Source organism: Rhea pennata, chromosome 5 (genome assembly GCF_028389875.1).
Source record: "Rhea pennata isolate bPtePen1 chromosome 5, bPtePen1.pri, whole genome shotgun sequence".
Taxonomy (NCBI): domain Eukaryota; kingdom Metazoa; phylum Chordata; class Aves; order Rheiformes; family Rheidae; genus Rhea; species Rhea pennata.
The window spans coordinates 44527523-44544102 of record NC_084667.1 but is presented as its reverse complement, the minus strand read 5'-3'; the positions used below and the strand labels follow the sequence as shown (position 1 = coordinate 44544102).

The window sequence follows — 16580 nt, the reverse complement described above, 5'->3', positions numbered from 1 at the left end:
CAGGGCACTTAAGATCATAATTGCTGAGTGTGACAGAAGGCAAAAAAAAACCAAACCAAACCAAACCAAAACAAAACAAAACAAAAAAAAAAAACAAAAAGACCCCTCACTGTTACAAACATTACAGAAGAAAAAAAGGTTTCCTGTCCTTAAGTATTAGGGTGTTTGTGCCTATAGTATGAAAACACATGTAAAGAAACACTCAAAATACATATTGAGACTTATAAACAGAAGAAACCCCCAGATCAAGATGTCAACCTGATTATATGATGTTCCTACTGACCTTTGCTAACCCAGAAGCAAAAGCCAAGAGAACAGCACACAATTGGCATTTGTGCTGCAAATTGACTATAAGCCAGCAAAGTGCCCTTGCGGCCAGGAAGGCCAATGGTATCCTGGGGTGCACTAGGAAGAGTGTTGCCAGCAGGTCGAGGGAGGTGATCCTGCCCCTCTACTCCGCCCTGGTGAGGCCTCATCTGGAGTCCTGCATCCAGTTCTGGGCTCCCCAGTCCAAGAGAGACATGGAGCTACTGCAGAGAGTCCAGCGAAGGGCTACAAAGATGATCAGAGAACTGGAGCATCTGCCCTCTGAGGAATGGCTGCGAGAGCTGGGCCTGTTTAGCCTGGGGAAAAGAAGACGGAGGGGGGATCTTACCAGTAAGTACCTGAAGGGAGGGTGTCAAGGGGATGGGGCGAAACTCTTTTCAGTTGTCCTATGTGACAAGACAAGAGGCAATGGGCACAAACTGAACCACAGGACGTTCAGCCTGAATGTGAGTGGGAATTTCTTCGCTGTGAGAGTGTCAGAGCCCTGGAACAGGTTGCCCAGAGAGGTTGTGGAGTCTCCTTCTCTGGAGATATTAAAGCCCGCCTGGATGCAACCCTGTCTAACATGCTGTAGGTGACCCTGCTTGAGCAGGGAGGTTGGACTAGATGATCTCTGGAGGTCCCTTCCAACCTTACCCATTCCGTGATTCTGTAATTGAAATCCTGTAGCTGGCTGTGTTATGAACAGGCAGTAGGTCAAAAAGGCTAAAGGGAGTTTACAACTGATGGCAGAAAATGGCTTTTTTATTCTAGAATCTCAGAGAGACCTGAAGAGAGCTTCAGGTGACTTAACAAGTCAACAAAACCAACTCTTGATTAAAAATATTGAAATAAACTTTTATAGATTTCAACAGAAATATACACGTAGTTAGATATCAAAGTACACAGTATGGACTAAAATACATGGAGCACTTCAGAGTCTCACACCCAAGGAAATACTTTTTATTGCCCGTCTCCAACTGTAATGTAGTCATTGAGTAGGTATCTTAAGATTTCATGCATAAAAGTTATAGTAATAAAACAAACGAGCTTATGCCATAAGTACAAAAGTCTAAGCTATTAATAGGTAATTAAATCTTCCACATCTAATAGGGGACCTGAATATACCTGCCCCACCTTCAGAGTGACATGCCTGATGTAAAGGCCCTCTTTAGAGATCCCTTTCCCACTCAGAAGTCTTTTTCCCGTGGTACTTAACAGCAATAGGATATCAAATTTAGCTGTCTCCTTGCAGTAGGACTGCAAGGAGAGAAGTTACGATATATTTTGCAGAGTTCGCATGTAGAAATATTAAGGTATTTTAACAGTGTGAAGCAATGATGCCCTTTAAAGAATTGGGTTTGCAAATGGTAGATGCCCTGGACTTGGAGAGACAGGTACATCAAAAAGGTTGATTCAATGTCTGAATTTTCCTTTGGTTTCTAAACTAATACTTGCTTTAGTGCTAGATTATAATTTCCTCTTATTCTAAATTGTAAAATTAATCAATCACTCATTTTACTTCTAGACAGTCCTTAAAACATTGCTGTATGCTGTCTAAACAAATATGTTCTCTCACTAGTGTTTCAGTCCACTATCCAGACTTTAGGATATTTCCCATGAAAATTAAGATTGGGAACATAAAAGCAGAATATTACTAATCATGCACAGTAACTGCATCCTCATTTTTTCACCTTTTCACAGAATGGTTGAAGTTGAAAGGGACCTCTGGAGATCATTGAGTCCAACCCCCCAGCTCAAGCAGGGTCACCTAGAGCACATTCACGATTGCATCCAGGCAGATTTTGAATGTCTCCAGAGAAGGAGACTCCACCACGCCTCTGGGCAACCTGTTCCAGTGCTCTGTCACTCCCCTAGAAAAGTTATTCCTTGTATTGAGGTGGAACTTCCTGTGTTTCAGTTTGTGCTCATCACTGCTTGTCCTGTAAGCTTGGCACCACCGAAGAGTCCAGCCCCATCCTCTTGATACCCTACCTTCAGATACTTACAGACATTGATCAGATTCTCTCTTAGTCTTCTCTAGGCTAAACAGGCCCAGCTCTCACAGCATTTCCTCATAGGAGACATACTCCAGCCCTCTGATCATCTTCGTAGCCCTCTGCTGGACTCTCTCCAGTAGCCCCATGTCTCTCTTGGACTGGGGAGCCCAGAACTGGATGCAGGACTCCAGATGAGGCCTCCCCAGGGCTGAGTAGAGGGGCAGGATCACCTCCCTCGACCTGCTGGCAACAGTCTTCCCAATGCACCCCAGGATACCATTGGTCTTCCTGGCCACAAGGGCACACTGCTGGCTCATGGTTAGCTTGTTGTCCACCAAGACTCCCAGGTCCTTCTCTGCAGAGCTGCTTTCCAGCAGGTCAGACCCAGCCTGTACTGGTATATAGAGTTATTTCTCCATAGGTGCAAGACTCTGCACTTGGCATTGTTGAACTTCATGGTGTTCTTCTCCACCTGCTTTCTCCAGCCTGTGCAGATCTCTCTGAATGGCAGCACAACCTTCTGATGCCACTCCTCTCAGCTTGGTATCATCAGCATACTTGCTGAGGAGGCACTCTGTCCCCTCATCCAAGTCACTGATAAATTGAACAGGATTGGCCCCAGTACTGAGCCCTGAGGGACACCGCTACCTAAAGGCCTCCAACTAGACTCTGCACCACTGACCACAGCTCCCTGGCCTTTAAGCCAGTTCTCAGTGCACCTCACTGTCTGCTCATCTAACCCACACTTCCTGTGAGGATGTTATGAGAGATAGTGCCAAAAGCCTTGGTCAAGGTCAAGTCAAGGTACACAATGTCCACTGCTTTCCCCTCATCTACCCAGCCAGTCATTCTATTATAGGTAGCTAGCAGATTGGTGAAGCAGGATTTCCCCTTGGTGAATCCATGCTGGCTACTCCTGATCACCTTCTTTTCCTCCATATGCATAGAGATGACATCCAGAATGAGCTGTTCCATCACCTTTGCAAGGATGGAGGTGAGGCTGACTGGCCTCTAGTTCCCTGGGTCCTCCTTCTTGCCCTTTTTGAAGACTGGAGTGACACTGGCTTTCTACCAGTCCTCAACCACTTCTTCTGTTCTCCCTGACCTTTCAAAGATGATGGAGAGTGGCCTAGCAATAACATCTGCCAGCTCCCTCAGCACTTCTGGGTGCATCCCATCAGGGCCAATGGATTTGTGGATGTCAAGTTTCCCTAAATGATCTCTAACCAGATCCTCAACCAAGGGGAAGTCTTCCCTTTTACCAATCAAGCAATTTAATATGCACTTCCATATGTATTTAATAAGACAAAACAAAGACCACAAGCGAATAAAAGCTTTTGCATTTATACATACAGAAAGATATAAGCCCCAAGTCAGCAATACTTGGCCATAAAAGATCATTTTCCGTTTTTCCATAACATACTAAAACTTGGATAGAGTTGACATTCTCTTGGCATTCACACTTACTAATTCTTTAAAAGTAATTCAATTCTTCTTTTCCCCCATATCCTTAAAGAGGTACAACCATAACTTGGGATGTAATCTCATTTTTACACCTTGAATCGCAGTGGATTGCTGCAAGAAATAAGAATTATATAAGATCTCCAGATTTCTGATTGAGCACTGGTTATAATAAGCACCATGTGTGAAAAGGTTTAAGAAATTGAGTTCTCATCAAAATTTGACCTGCAATATAATATAATTTTTGTAAATATATTACCTCTAGAAATTTTAACAGTAATACATCCAGTCTGAGGCACTACAAAGGTATGGGAAGTTAGCCTATAGATTGAGTCAGGCTGTAGGCTTTAACTGCTAAAGCCCTAGGAGGAGTTTAAAGAAGTCTGTACAGTAAAAATTGAACATAAAATTGTGGCAGCACTTAATTTTAATCATTTAATGCTGCATATGCATGGCTTTTTCATTTGTTTTATCTGGTAGACTAGGAAACATGCTGAAAGAAAACTTATAACATAAAAACAGGATAATGCTTGTGAAGTACTACTGGAGCACCCTCTACTGGTGCTTAAGAAACTTGAAAGTTATTTTAGGTATAGCATTCAAGTCATTTGAGACTTTGGTGCTATATTCAAAAATAAAAATCTCCTGCAAGAGTCAGGTCATAAAAGACTAACACTAGGAAATGAGAGAAAAAAAAAGAAAGCAAGTTCATATTACAAAAAGTCCTCTCAAAGAGCTATCAAAGGTATTTCAGTAGTAGTAGGCAAGTTTTCCATCAATTAATTTTCACAATTGGAAAGAAAAAAGAAGAAGAAATAGTGATAATTCAAATTTTTAATGAACTTCCACCTTCCAAATAGAAGGAAAATCAAAGAGACAAAAATATATAAACACACACATGAAAATATTTTAAAATCAATATATGTTGCAGAGATACAAAAAATCGCCAGTTACCTACACTGAATGGAGAGTTAAGAATTGCTAGGCACTGCAACACCAAAAATTCAGTAAAGGTTAGCTCAGTACCAGCTGCTCAGCCTACATTACAGACTATAAAAAGGTAACCTGGACTGCACTGAATCTCACAGATACCTCTTAACTTTAAATAGCTCGGTCTCCTCACTACAGTTCTAACTCATTACAAACTCAGTCAGTGTACCAGAAACAAGGAACAGATCAGCACTGGACACAGAGCTATACACAGAAGATCTGAACATAGTTCTAACTGGAAGGACTTACACAGCTTCAACTCAATGTCTTTGAGTCTGCTGTACTGCAAAGTCTCTAGTTAGGTACAGGGGGACTGTCTTCATGACAAGTCCAATTCTGACAGGCTAACTGGTTAGTTATTCTACATTAGTCTGGCTTCTGATTAATCAAATATAATTTTTGAATTTTTGGGGAGAAGTTCCAGGAAACTGATTTAAAAAAAAAAGTAGTATTGGTATGTTAGAATGTTAAGTAGTAGTGGAGTGATAAGAGTGAAAATAGTAAATTCCAGTCACATAAATTTGGAAAAAATGATCATTGCTTTATACAAGAGCTTTGTAAATCCATCCAGAACAAAACTGACATGCTACTTCAGAAGAATATCTGTACTAGGGAAGACTATAGAAGGAGGCCAAAATCAGCAGACTGGATTAATAAGACAAAAGAAGCTGTTCCTCCTACAATTTAGAGACATCTGCATTTATCCTTTGGTCTAAAAGGGAAGCTTGGGGCTTATACTGAGCGTCATGGATATCAACAAATTATTAGCTTCACAACATTTTACAAATCTCGTCTAACAGCATTCCTATTTCAGTGAGACAGCTGTAAATTCTTGTAAGAGTAGAGCCAAGGGATATCCAATTTGATATTGACCTTCAGTCCTGCATGTGAATCATCTGGAATCTCGGAGGAGATTATGATGAATCAAGCTGACCATTCTCCGCAAATAGTGGTAACCAAGTGGTACCTTGGACAGAACAGCAGAAATTTCCTCATCTCTGGAAAAGATAAAATTACACATGAGTTTGAGAGGATATAGAATATTTAATTCACTATCCCTGCACTTTGAAACTTAAGTTATATGGAGTGGTCCTTTTCGCTGAACTCACCCAATATTCCCGATTTGGTTTTGGACAGTAAAAGGCAGTGAAGCAGATGGGTAGTTAGCAGACAAAGACAGGGTCAATTCAAACTTGGCAAAAGCTGCAGAAGTGGAGAACAAAAGCTTCACTCTGTATGAGAAATAAAAACAAACAAAACAAAAAAAAATCAATACAAAATGTTCAAATGTACTGCTAACCCCTTAGAATTAGGTTCCAGATGTGAAAACACATGATGTAACAGATGCAGCAACCTCACTAATTTCTAAAGAATTCCTACATAGCCTAAGACTAATTTTATAGATAAGCTTAAAAGTACCTTTCCACCCTGAATTAGAATACAAAACCACAACCTTCCTGACAGATTGTTTCATGCATAAATCACAGCAGAACTTTTAAAAATTACAAAAAGGAGAATATAGACTAGTAATCAACAATGATTTGTGGTTAACATAAAACATACTGGAAGCAGGACTAATTCACTTTCGGTTCCATATTTCTAAGTTTGTTTCATAAATCAGGAAAATCAATTTGAAAATATTTCAAAGTTTTGTCTGTGATTCTCTACAGACACTTTTTGAAGGACTGGTGCAAATGATATATCAAGTTACTCACTTTGTGTCATTGATGTCTGTCTTTAGAAGATTAAATTTTCCACCCCATCTCTCCAGAAATTCAATCTCCTCTCCTAAGACCTTACAACGACTCACAACCAAAGAGATGTCATGAAGCACCTAAGTGGGCAATTAGAAAAGCAATCACACTGGAAATCAGGTCAGGAAACTTTATGACATTTGAAAATGCAGTTTATGCTGGAAAGTATACAAAAAATGTAGTTTACCTGCTATCCCAGTTTGAATGTGGAAATGAAATTGCACAAGCATAACAACAAAAACATTTGTTGGCCTAAGTTTCTCCCTCTAGCACTGTCAGCAGGGTACACAGGTATGCAAGAATGCCAACTTTGTTTTGCCAATTTAAACCACTAATTCTTTAGGGAGCAGGATGGTATTCAACTCAATTCTTTAGTTCTACTTGTACCAGTCACAAAAAATGATTAAAAAAAATCACTAAGGCAGGCAGACATCAATACAACAAGCAGTGAAGAAAACATAGTTTAGAATCAATGTTCATGTATAATCAAATTTTCTCAATGACTAGCAAAAGCATACTTAAATTACAGCTTTTAGGACTCTTGTCTTCTGGAACAGGTTCTTCCCCTCATATCTCAGAATATTTATTCAGTTATAAAGCTGATTTTGGTTTGCATTGATGAAGCTTTCAACAAAATGTATTTTTCTTCTTCAACATCAGCCTTATTCTCTGTGACAGAAAAAAACTCCCCACCTTTCCAAAGTGCTATAGGCTTTCCTAGAACATTACCTGGGGCAAGTAGTGTAGAGTGGGGCACCTTTCCTGCCAGCATCCCTGACTTTCAATAAATTGGAAGATGAGTCTTTGGACTAAACGTGAGGAAAGCGGGGCTTTTTCTTCTGTAACATAAAAAACGAATATGTTGCTAGCAGTCTTTTCAAAACCAGATAGTAATGCACTGGCAGATAAAACACAAATCTACAGATATCATCCCAAGAACAGTTAACCAGAGGAGCTATTTTCAAGCTACTTGAAAAAAAATCTTACCATCCAAGAGAGATTCAAAGCTCATGCTAACTATTTTTCTGCAGGGATTTTCACCAAAAACATCACCATCTGAGAAAAAGATAAATAAATAGCATTTAACAAGTAGTTATTTCCATACTTAGTTTTGGAACCCTTTCAATTATTCAAAGCCTCACAAGCTCTTCCTCTTCAGCAACAGGTAATAATGTATACATTTTGAAACATTTTGAATTTTATAGAAAGCACTGAAACCCATATCCTAAGTCCCAGTTGATCATATCTCTCAGTTTACAAGCTATAATTTTGTTCTATTTCCCCTTAGTGTCTTCATAGACTAAGAGCCTTTGTGTTTTTATTATGTAACTATTTAAACTTTCAAATTTGTAAAGCAAAAACTTACAAATTTTGCAACTTACCTATTGGTGATCCAAAGACTACTGTGAATTCAATAGAATCATAAAGAAAAGTAAAGATGGCCTGCTGATCACTCCATTCACTAATTTCCCATTCAGTGAAGCTAAAAAGGGGGAAAAAAAGAAAAAAAAAAAAAAAGGAAAAAAAGAAAAAAAAGCTAAGTTTCAACCAACCAACCAAAATTAACTGAAAGATGAAGGTGAGTATTAAGTACATTTACAACTATTACATAATATACCAACTATCCTCTCGTTTCCCAATGGAACATAAAAACTGTGGAAAATATAAACATAAAACTGTGGGAAGACCTGAAATCCATCATCTTAAAATGTTCATTTTGGAATGGGAAGATAGTTGAATGTAGAAAGACTATATATACGAGTATCATTACAAAATCCTTAATTAAAGTGTGTCACATTGAAGTTCACTGAATCTTTATTGCTCATCCTGGGCATCCAAAGATGTGCCAAATTAAATAAAAAGTAAAAACAAAATAAAAATGTTAATATACAAATATGAGGACTCAGAACAACAACAACAAAAAAACTAGATAGCTAAGGTCCTTTTCTTACTTGTATGCCTCCAGGAGTTCCTGGTAGCTTTTTTCTTTCTTCTGTAGATGGTTTATCTCAGCAAGCACTTGCTCATTCTGAGTCTCCAGATCTGACAGATCTCTGCAAAGATATAATAATTACATCAGGTGCTCCTGAGAAAGCAAAGCACACTGATTAAAAAAGAAAAAGAAATCTCTAGAACCTGAATATGCAGTGATTTTTTAAAGCTCCTTGGATCCTCTTTAGGTCTTACCTTTGAAGTTCCTCTTCTTGGGCTCTGAGGGTTTTCAATTCTAAGAATAAATAAATAAATAAATAAAATACTATGACAGACCAGAGCAGCAGAGAAAATCCTAACTTGCTGTGCTGTCGTTGATCTTAACAACATGAAAGAACCCAACTTGATGGCTGTTAATCTTACTTGGATATAGATATGTGATCAACAAAGGTTAGTAATCGTTGAACAGTCTAAATGCTGGGTGTGTGCCAGCACACACTCTTCAAGTTACCCTGTTCCAGGTCCTAAATTCTATTTCTCTCAGGGGTGGGGGCTGGGGGATATGATTCCTTTTCATACTTTAATGTCTGTGTGCTTTGCTGTACCCAATGAGATTTTTGTATTCATATCAAATTTAAAGATGGGGGGGGGAAGCAGGGGAAGCAGTGTGGAGCATCATCATCTCTGAAATTTCTAAACAAAATGTAGTTCAGCAGGTACCATTACCTTCCTCTAAATTTCTCCCTTCGGACTCCCATTCTGCCATTTCATCATTGCAGTCTGCTTCACATTCTTCCCAGCCAGAATCTGTAGTAAAAAAATGTCAGAACTCCCAGATCTAATATTTAGATTCCATTTTGTTTGTCTCTGGGTTCTGTAATAGTCAGAATTTGAAAATAAGCTAAGGAAAAAAAATGTAAAAGAAGCCAAGAAGGGTATCTATCAAAAACCTCAGAAACTCTAGCACTAATAATTACTAGAATTCATTTTATTATACAGTTTCAAAGCTGATACAGTGCAATTTGATTTCCACTTAAGGCATCAAAATTAAATTCATTAGAAACAAAAGAAAAAATACACAGGGCATCGCTATGCTGTAGTCCCAACTATTGCCTATAAACTTGCATGAACATAGCTGAACAAGTTTGAATCACCCAGCTTTGATACTGAAAACAGTACAGTCCAGGAGCACAATGCTTAGCCTTGACTCTCTGCCAGGGTCACTGGCAGGTTTTGCAGCTGTTTCAAACTGTGTGCTGTCACAGCAGCTGCACTAGCAGATTTAGCCAACCTGGTTACATGTTCATAGACTACAATTACAATTCTATATTTCACTCAGCACAGATATACTCCTAATCTTTGCATGGTTTGTAAGAAATTCCCATAAGACATGTCAGCAGTCATGAATGAAGCTGATTAAGCCCAACAGATTACTTGTAACACAAGAATTTTAAAATTCCAAGCAACTACCAAACACAGGATCTTGAAGTGATCATTTAAACTTCAGCTCTACAGAAAAATAAAGGGACTAGTTGAGAAAGCAGCATATCAGTCACTGGTTTGGAAATACTTACCTGCTTCCAGAGCAGCAAGACAGCTCTCTGCCTCCTTGAGAATTTCATCCATTTTTGCTATTCTTGACTGTAGTTTCTCCCATTGTTCCTGAGATGCAAAAATTGGACTCTTTTGCAATGTGTTTTTACACATCTCAATGGCATTTTTTTTAAAAAAGCTGCACATCATCTGGGACCACCTCATGAATCTTTGCTAAGAGACTAATTAAAGGAGTTGATGCAATCTGTCATTAGAATGAAGAGGCAGACTGACAGACATTAAGGCAGTAACATAAGAAAGTAATAGGAAAGCACAGGATGTTTATCTTCCCTCTTTTATTACAAAGGGATGAGATGTAGTTAAATACATTTCTCAAGCTTTTAGCACATACAAATTCCTATCACCTACCCCAATGCATTATTCTACATTCCCTTGTTAGTTACTAATACACATTACTACAGTTTAAAGAGATTGTTTCTTATAGCATTTCCAGTAACACTCCTTTTTCTCCTCCTCTGTAACTTCACTTGACAAAACCCTTAGGTAGAAGGTTCCTATAGCATAAGTGCAAGAAAAGAGTCATTGTCCCAATGTGTTTTACATTTTTGCATATAAATAAAAGGGAAACACATTTAATAAGAAGGAAACTGTCAAAGAGAATCTACACATACATAATGCTTCTGAACTTGATGGCCCTAGTTTATACTCTATTAAACATGGATGAAATATGGTAGAAATTCTTCTTAAAAACCTAACCCTCTACTGTCACCTGGCACATTACCTGTGAGCTCTGCAACAATTTGCTATACAATGTCACTTTTCCATTGTGAGCCAGGATTTTACTTTCCTTTGTGAAATAGGATTTCATTTTGTTCAATTCTGTTCCAAAGCTCTTCAGCTGTAATGAGTGGAAAATACAGAATAGAAAGCAAACAAGAATGTGAATCAAAGTGTTCAATCAACCTTTTAGACTATTGCTCCCTTCTCTGCCACTACACTCCTCCTGCCCCCATGTCCCATTTCTCCAGTAGCAGAATTACATGACAGTTGCAAGTGAAATAAAATTGCAATTTGGACAATCTCTAATAAGTCAAATACAGTCAACTACTAAAGCAATAGATTTTCTTAGCGAAGATCCAACAGGATGAATTCCCTTTATTAAAATAGAGTGTGGCACAGAGAAACAGCACCAGATTTTAACAGTTCAAACAACTAAAGATGCTTTCACCATAAGACAGAGCAGCTTCATTATGTCAGATGTCTCTCATCCCAGTTATTCAAGACATTCAGAAGACTCTCCCCATTACAGTTAAGGAGGCTCACTGAAATTCTTACAAAAGTCCAGACACTAACCAAACCATGTGAAATAAACTGAAAAAAAAAGTCACCTGTCTTTACAGAACATAGCTATGTATTAGGTCATTCAATTTTTTTTCTGACAATCATCAATCCGGAGGCTGCAGAGGAAGATACAAAAACCTTTTTCTAGATTATTTTAGATCTGTCCATTTCTAATACGTAGTACCATTCTAATTTGAATACGTAGACATCTGTTTCATAATCGTTCAAATTTTTTATCCTTAGCCAAGGGTTCTGGGTGCTTTTATTGTTCATAACTACATTCTTCCTGAATCCAATTAATATCCCAGTCTCAGTGATATCGTGTAACACAAAGGTCTGCCATCTAATTTTGAACTATGAAAATTAATATCTTTTAACAATTTTGACTTTTTATTTTCATTGAATGGGCCTTTATTCTTGCAATTAAATCCAAAGAGAACAAAATTTTTTGATTTACCTTTGCAATAATGTTTAGGATATTTTTACAATGTTTCTTGGTTTTAGATGCAAATGTTTTTTGGAGTGCTTTCATGTGCCAGTTAGCATTCTTCTTTAAATACCCTCTGGTATCATCACCTTCTGTTCTGGTATGTAGCATCATTGTTGAACCTCAAATTCTACATGCAGAGCAGCTTTACGTAATGACCTGTATTTTCTGTTCATTATATGTCTTACAATGTTGCATACCTTTCTGAATTAAGAAATTCAAGTTTCAGTTAATGGACAATTCTGCTCCAATGATGAATGTAAGAGTAAGAGTAGCTCTTTTTTTTTTTTTCCTTGCAATATTGCATTGGTTGCCTAGGGCCCTCTGAAGTTCCTCTCCTCTTCTCTGCCCCCAACTAAATTAAATAGTCAATTTCAAGTTTTTCTATTTTATAGCAACATATTCCCTCTACTATGTTAGAAAGGGCGCACGTCCCTTCACTCAAATCTTCTGCTATATTAGAAAGTAATACTTTATTCTAGTTCTCATGGAGGTCTTTCATCCACAAAATACTTTGCCTTCGTTTCCTAAATGCCTGCTGTTAGTCAGTGACCATTCTGGTTCTTATTTTATCTGAATGCCTAAATTAACTTTACTTCATTATGTAAAAGGCAATATTATCTCTTCATACGATATTACCTCTTCATCAGAGCAGGTTCTCATCACTTCCCACAGACTCTTATTCACATTCACCAGGAGCTGATCCTGAACACTTGCATAAGGTTTTAATCTAGGAAGTGGAAAAAAGAGGGGGGAGAGGAGGGGAGAGGGAGAGAAGAAAGAAAAAGAGAGAAAAAAAGCTTGTTGCAACTGCACTATACACATAAATAAGCACATTGGTATTTGTACACCTTGTTCCCCTGTTCTAATTAAAACATGGAAATATAAATATTTTTATTTAGTAGGCTCTTACATCTTAGAGAGACCCTCAAAAGTCTTGATTATATGGGGGCTATGCTTGTTAAAATGCAGTGCATGATGTAATGTTCCTTCTATAGTCCTTTTGCTAAGGGTAGCTCTGAACACAAAGTGGAGGGTTAGAAGGATGACAAAATAGAAAACGAGTGTAGTAAGATTTTTTTCCAGCCCCATTTCTATTGATTTTGCATTTTATCATAAATTTTGATTTAGCACTTAAATTGTAGCAGGCATAAGGAACCAGACTAGAAGTATCCCCAGATAAGAAAATAAATCATGAAAACTGTTTCAATCTAATAAATAATAAAAAATTAGAGCAAACAACAACAGACTAATTTATGATTCTGCTTCCTGTATTTGATCATTTTTTGATCAAATAAAAGTTTAACTCATCTGATGTGCAACTGAAAGATAATAAAAGATTAATTATTTGAGGAAAATTGAACTTTAATTATCTCCATGAAAAAAACAACTCTTAAAGATTTTACCCAGTGTCATATAACTACATAACAAACTGTGTGCTAGCATTAAGGAGGATACCTATCATTCTCTGTTTTTCCCCATATATAATGTATTAACTTTCTTCAGGCCATTCTTCATGCACCCTGAGCTGAAAAAATAAAATTACTAATATATCTAGTGAATGAAAAAAATAGACTTACTCATCTATCATCTGAGAAAGGACCTGGCAATCTTCTTCATAAATACGCAGCTTGGGGCGATATATATATTGGCTAAAAATCAGGTCTTCTGGAGTAGGTGGTGTGCTCACTGCATACTGGGGGAAAACAAAGAAGGATAAAATAGGAGGAGGGGAAGAAAGAGAGAAAAAGATGCATACTTTTCAGAAACACAAGCTTCCAATCATTTATGCACAGAAGCCAGCAAGAAACTTGGAATTTTTATTGTGCAGAACAGAAAAAAATAATGGAGGCAGTTTGACCTATTGAAACCATTTTCTTCATTTTAGATTTGTCTCATTTCAATGAGTCAAGTAATAACATAGCCTTAGATAATTCATTTCACTTTTATGCCTCATGTTTCCTCACATTTAGATGTGGCCTTCTTGCTGGGACATATGCCTCATCACTATTGCTCAAAAAACTAAATTGAGTGTGATTTATTTTCTAAAATGGAGACCTAAGAAATATGTGCACGTTACCCAGCTAACAAGAATGCTCTAGAATAGAAGAAGATACTTTCATTAGCTATCTTTTTATCAGCTTTTATTCTTTTATATCAGAATTTTAAAGAATTTAAAAATAGACAGACTTTTCACATGAAGAAAGTCAACTCATCTGATCCCCACAGTCTCTGTCTCCCCTTAGCTTTTTAACCTTTCTCTTTACACCTTGACATGGAACAAGTAATGCTCTTCCCAAGAAGACAGAAGACCATATCTTAAAGACCTCACAACCACAGTGTAGCTGTGCATAGCTTGCTTTGGAGGCATATTCACCATTAATAACAGTTTGGTCCATAACTTAAGAACTTTTGATTTCCTTGTTCTTGCTAAGCTGACTCACAAATATTTGCTTCAGTCAGCAATGAAGGAAACGAACAAGGGCAGCACACATACTATACACATCAAATCCATCCTCAGCTCCGTGCATTGGCTTTCTGAGCACTAGCAAAACAAGGTCCACAGTTTCAGGCCTTACTTCCAATCCAAGAAGATATCTAAACTTCTAACCCAAATATTCCACTGACACCTTTACCCCAACAACATGATACGTTACCAGAATATGACTTAGTTATACCGGAGCCAGTTTTCTAAGGAGTTAATCTGAAGCACTAGAATAAACTTCACAGATAGAAAATTGTCACAAATAAACCACTAACCATGGGAAAGTTATGTTCTTAGCCATGTCTTTTCATACACAGTAACTATTTTACTATTACACTTGTAACATAGAAACATACTGAAAATCCCTACTAAAAGATTAAGTCATACCATGCATTGGTTCTTCTCAGAGAAGGAAGAACAAACATCATTAGGACCTATTTAACATTGAACACACTACTGGAAAGTTTTCCAGTACTGTAGAATAACTACTGCCATAGAAGAACCTGACAAACTACTTCTAAATTATGCAGGCACTGCTTAGTTTTTTCCACTTTCCAGGATAGCTTATCTACAGTCCCTGGTACACCATTTGCTGTGCCAGCAGTGATTGTACTAAGTAGCAGGAAATTGAAATATTTGAGATAATTTCCCATATACTTTATTAAATAAATGCTAAGCATTGCTGTTTCACAAATCAAATATTCTCTATTCATAAAACTTGAAAGTTTTCCACCCCAGTATAACACCCATGTGTGGAAAACAAAACAGCTAATTCACTTTATTACATAATCTTTTAAGGAATGCTACCTATTTGGAAAAACCAGATGGATTAGAGAGAACAATTCCAGCACCCAGTTAGAAATTCAATTGGCTGCACAAATGTGTACAAATAAGCTCTCTGAAGACTAGCATTTCAGACATGCTTACAGGAGAAGGAAAAAAAGGTACCTTTACTCAAAACAAATACTGGCATAATAACTGTAAAATGTAAAAATCAAGTTGATAGGAAACATACTAGCTATTAAAATAGTGTCCTAGGGCAGTTTTCTTCTCAAAATGGAGGAAAAAATAAAAGAATGTCTTTTAGCAATTTTTAAAAGTAAAAGTGTTACAACTCAAGTCTGTGCAAAAATTTGTACTTTGAATACTTTCAAATTTGCAGTACAACATACAGGTTATAATGCCTATCCAAAGTCAAGGAGAGACTAAAAAGAAAAAAAAATCCCACCACTCCTCCTCCACCACCCCCCCCCCCCCAAAAAAACCCCAACCCTCCCCCCCCCGAAAAAAACCCAACTTCTGTAACTTGTTACTTGTTTAAGAATTTACATAGCAAAACTGATTGTCCCTGAAAATTCTTCTACCACACTGCTGGAAGTGACATGGAAAGCCTAAACCAGATACGGTAATAGGGAAGTCTTAATTGGAGTTGCTAGAAGAAATACTGGAAAGCTGATACGCTCTAAAATTAAGCACAGTTCTTTAGATTTGGACAGTTTTTCCCAATGCTTCCTCTTCCTCCTCACCATGAAAAATGGGAGAACTTAAATCCAGGTATAGAGTAAACTTAGCTTGAAGAAAGAGTCCTTTTAATTGTGTGCAGACTGAAGCAATCCAGATGCTAAATGAACAAAACCATGTTACAACTAAAAGTAAGTAAAGTTTTTGCGCAGATCTCAACATTCTTTTAGATACCATGGAGCAAAAGAGATATCAGAGCTAAGTGTGGTAAGAAGTACCAGAACTACTAAGGTAAAAAGGAAAACAAATCCCTTCTTGTCTTTGCCAGTTATAGCTGTTACACTGTGAAGAACAGAACTCAAAAGTTACTGTTTTAACAAGAACAACATGAATATAAACCTTACATTCCATTTACAGAATAGGAATGGGATAAGTTATGGGTAAGGGGTTAAAGACAGCCTTAAGACAGATTTATATAAGAAATTCTGCTTTAAGAATTAAGCTGCATGAGATAGATCAATAAAAGGCATCCCTCTGTCCCAAAACTGCCTCTTAAGACAATTTCAACCTTCACTTCAGAATCACCTCTTGCCCTGTTTTCAGGATCATTTCAAAGTAAAAAAGATTACTGCCTTATGCAGCATCAAGTTACTACCATCATGTTACTTGTCTGCATGCAAAAAAAAAGTTGTTCCTATGCCTGCAAGAATTTAATGGAAACTCAGGCAAAGCAGTCGTAAGAGGTAGGAATAAAGAGCACAGTAATATGATGGTAAAGCACTTATAAAGAAGACTGTAGAACACGGAAT

The 16580-nt window shown here is 37.5% G+C and overlaps 1 protein-coding gene across 1 annotated transcript in view; it reads right to left on the bottom strand.

The window, feature by feature from the left end:
- Positions 1-5301: 5301 nt before the first annotated feature.
- Positions 5302-16580, bottom strand: part of KNL1 (kinetochore scaffold 1) — a 29955-nt gene continuing 18676 nt past the window's right edge. The window contains exons 17-29 of the mRNA XM_062577670.1: positions 13406-13521; positions 12465-12555; positions 10779-10895; positions 10018-10105; positions 9170-9250; positions 8699-8738; positions 8464-8565; positions 7894-7994; positions 7499-7567; positions 7241-7350; positions 6473-6591; positions 5867-5989; positions 5302-5755 (exon numbers count right to left, since the gene is read on the bottom strand). Of these exons, the coding sequence (XP_062433654.1) occupies positions 5650-5755; positions 5867-5989; positions 6473-6591; positions 7241-7350; positions 7499-7567; positions 7894-7994; positions 8464-8565; positions 8699-8738; positions 9170-9250; positions 10018-10105; positions 10779-10895; positions 12465-12555; positions 13406-13521 (1263 nt within the window). The 3' untranslated portion in view covers positions 5302-5649. The remainder of the gene's footprint in view (positions 5756-5866; positions 5990-6472; positions 6592-7240; positions 7351-7498; positions 7568-7893; positions 7995-8463; positions 8566-8698; positions 8739-9169; positions 9251-10017; positions 10106-10778; positions 10896-12464; positions 12556-13405; positions 13522-16580) is intronic.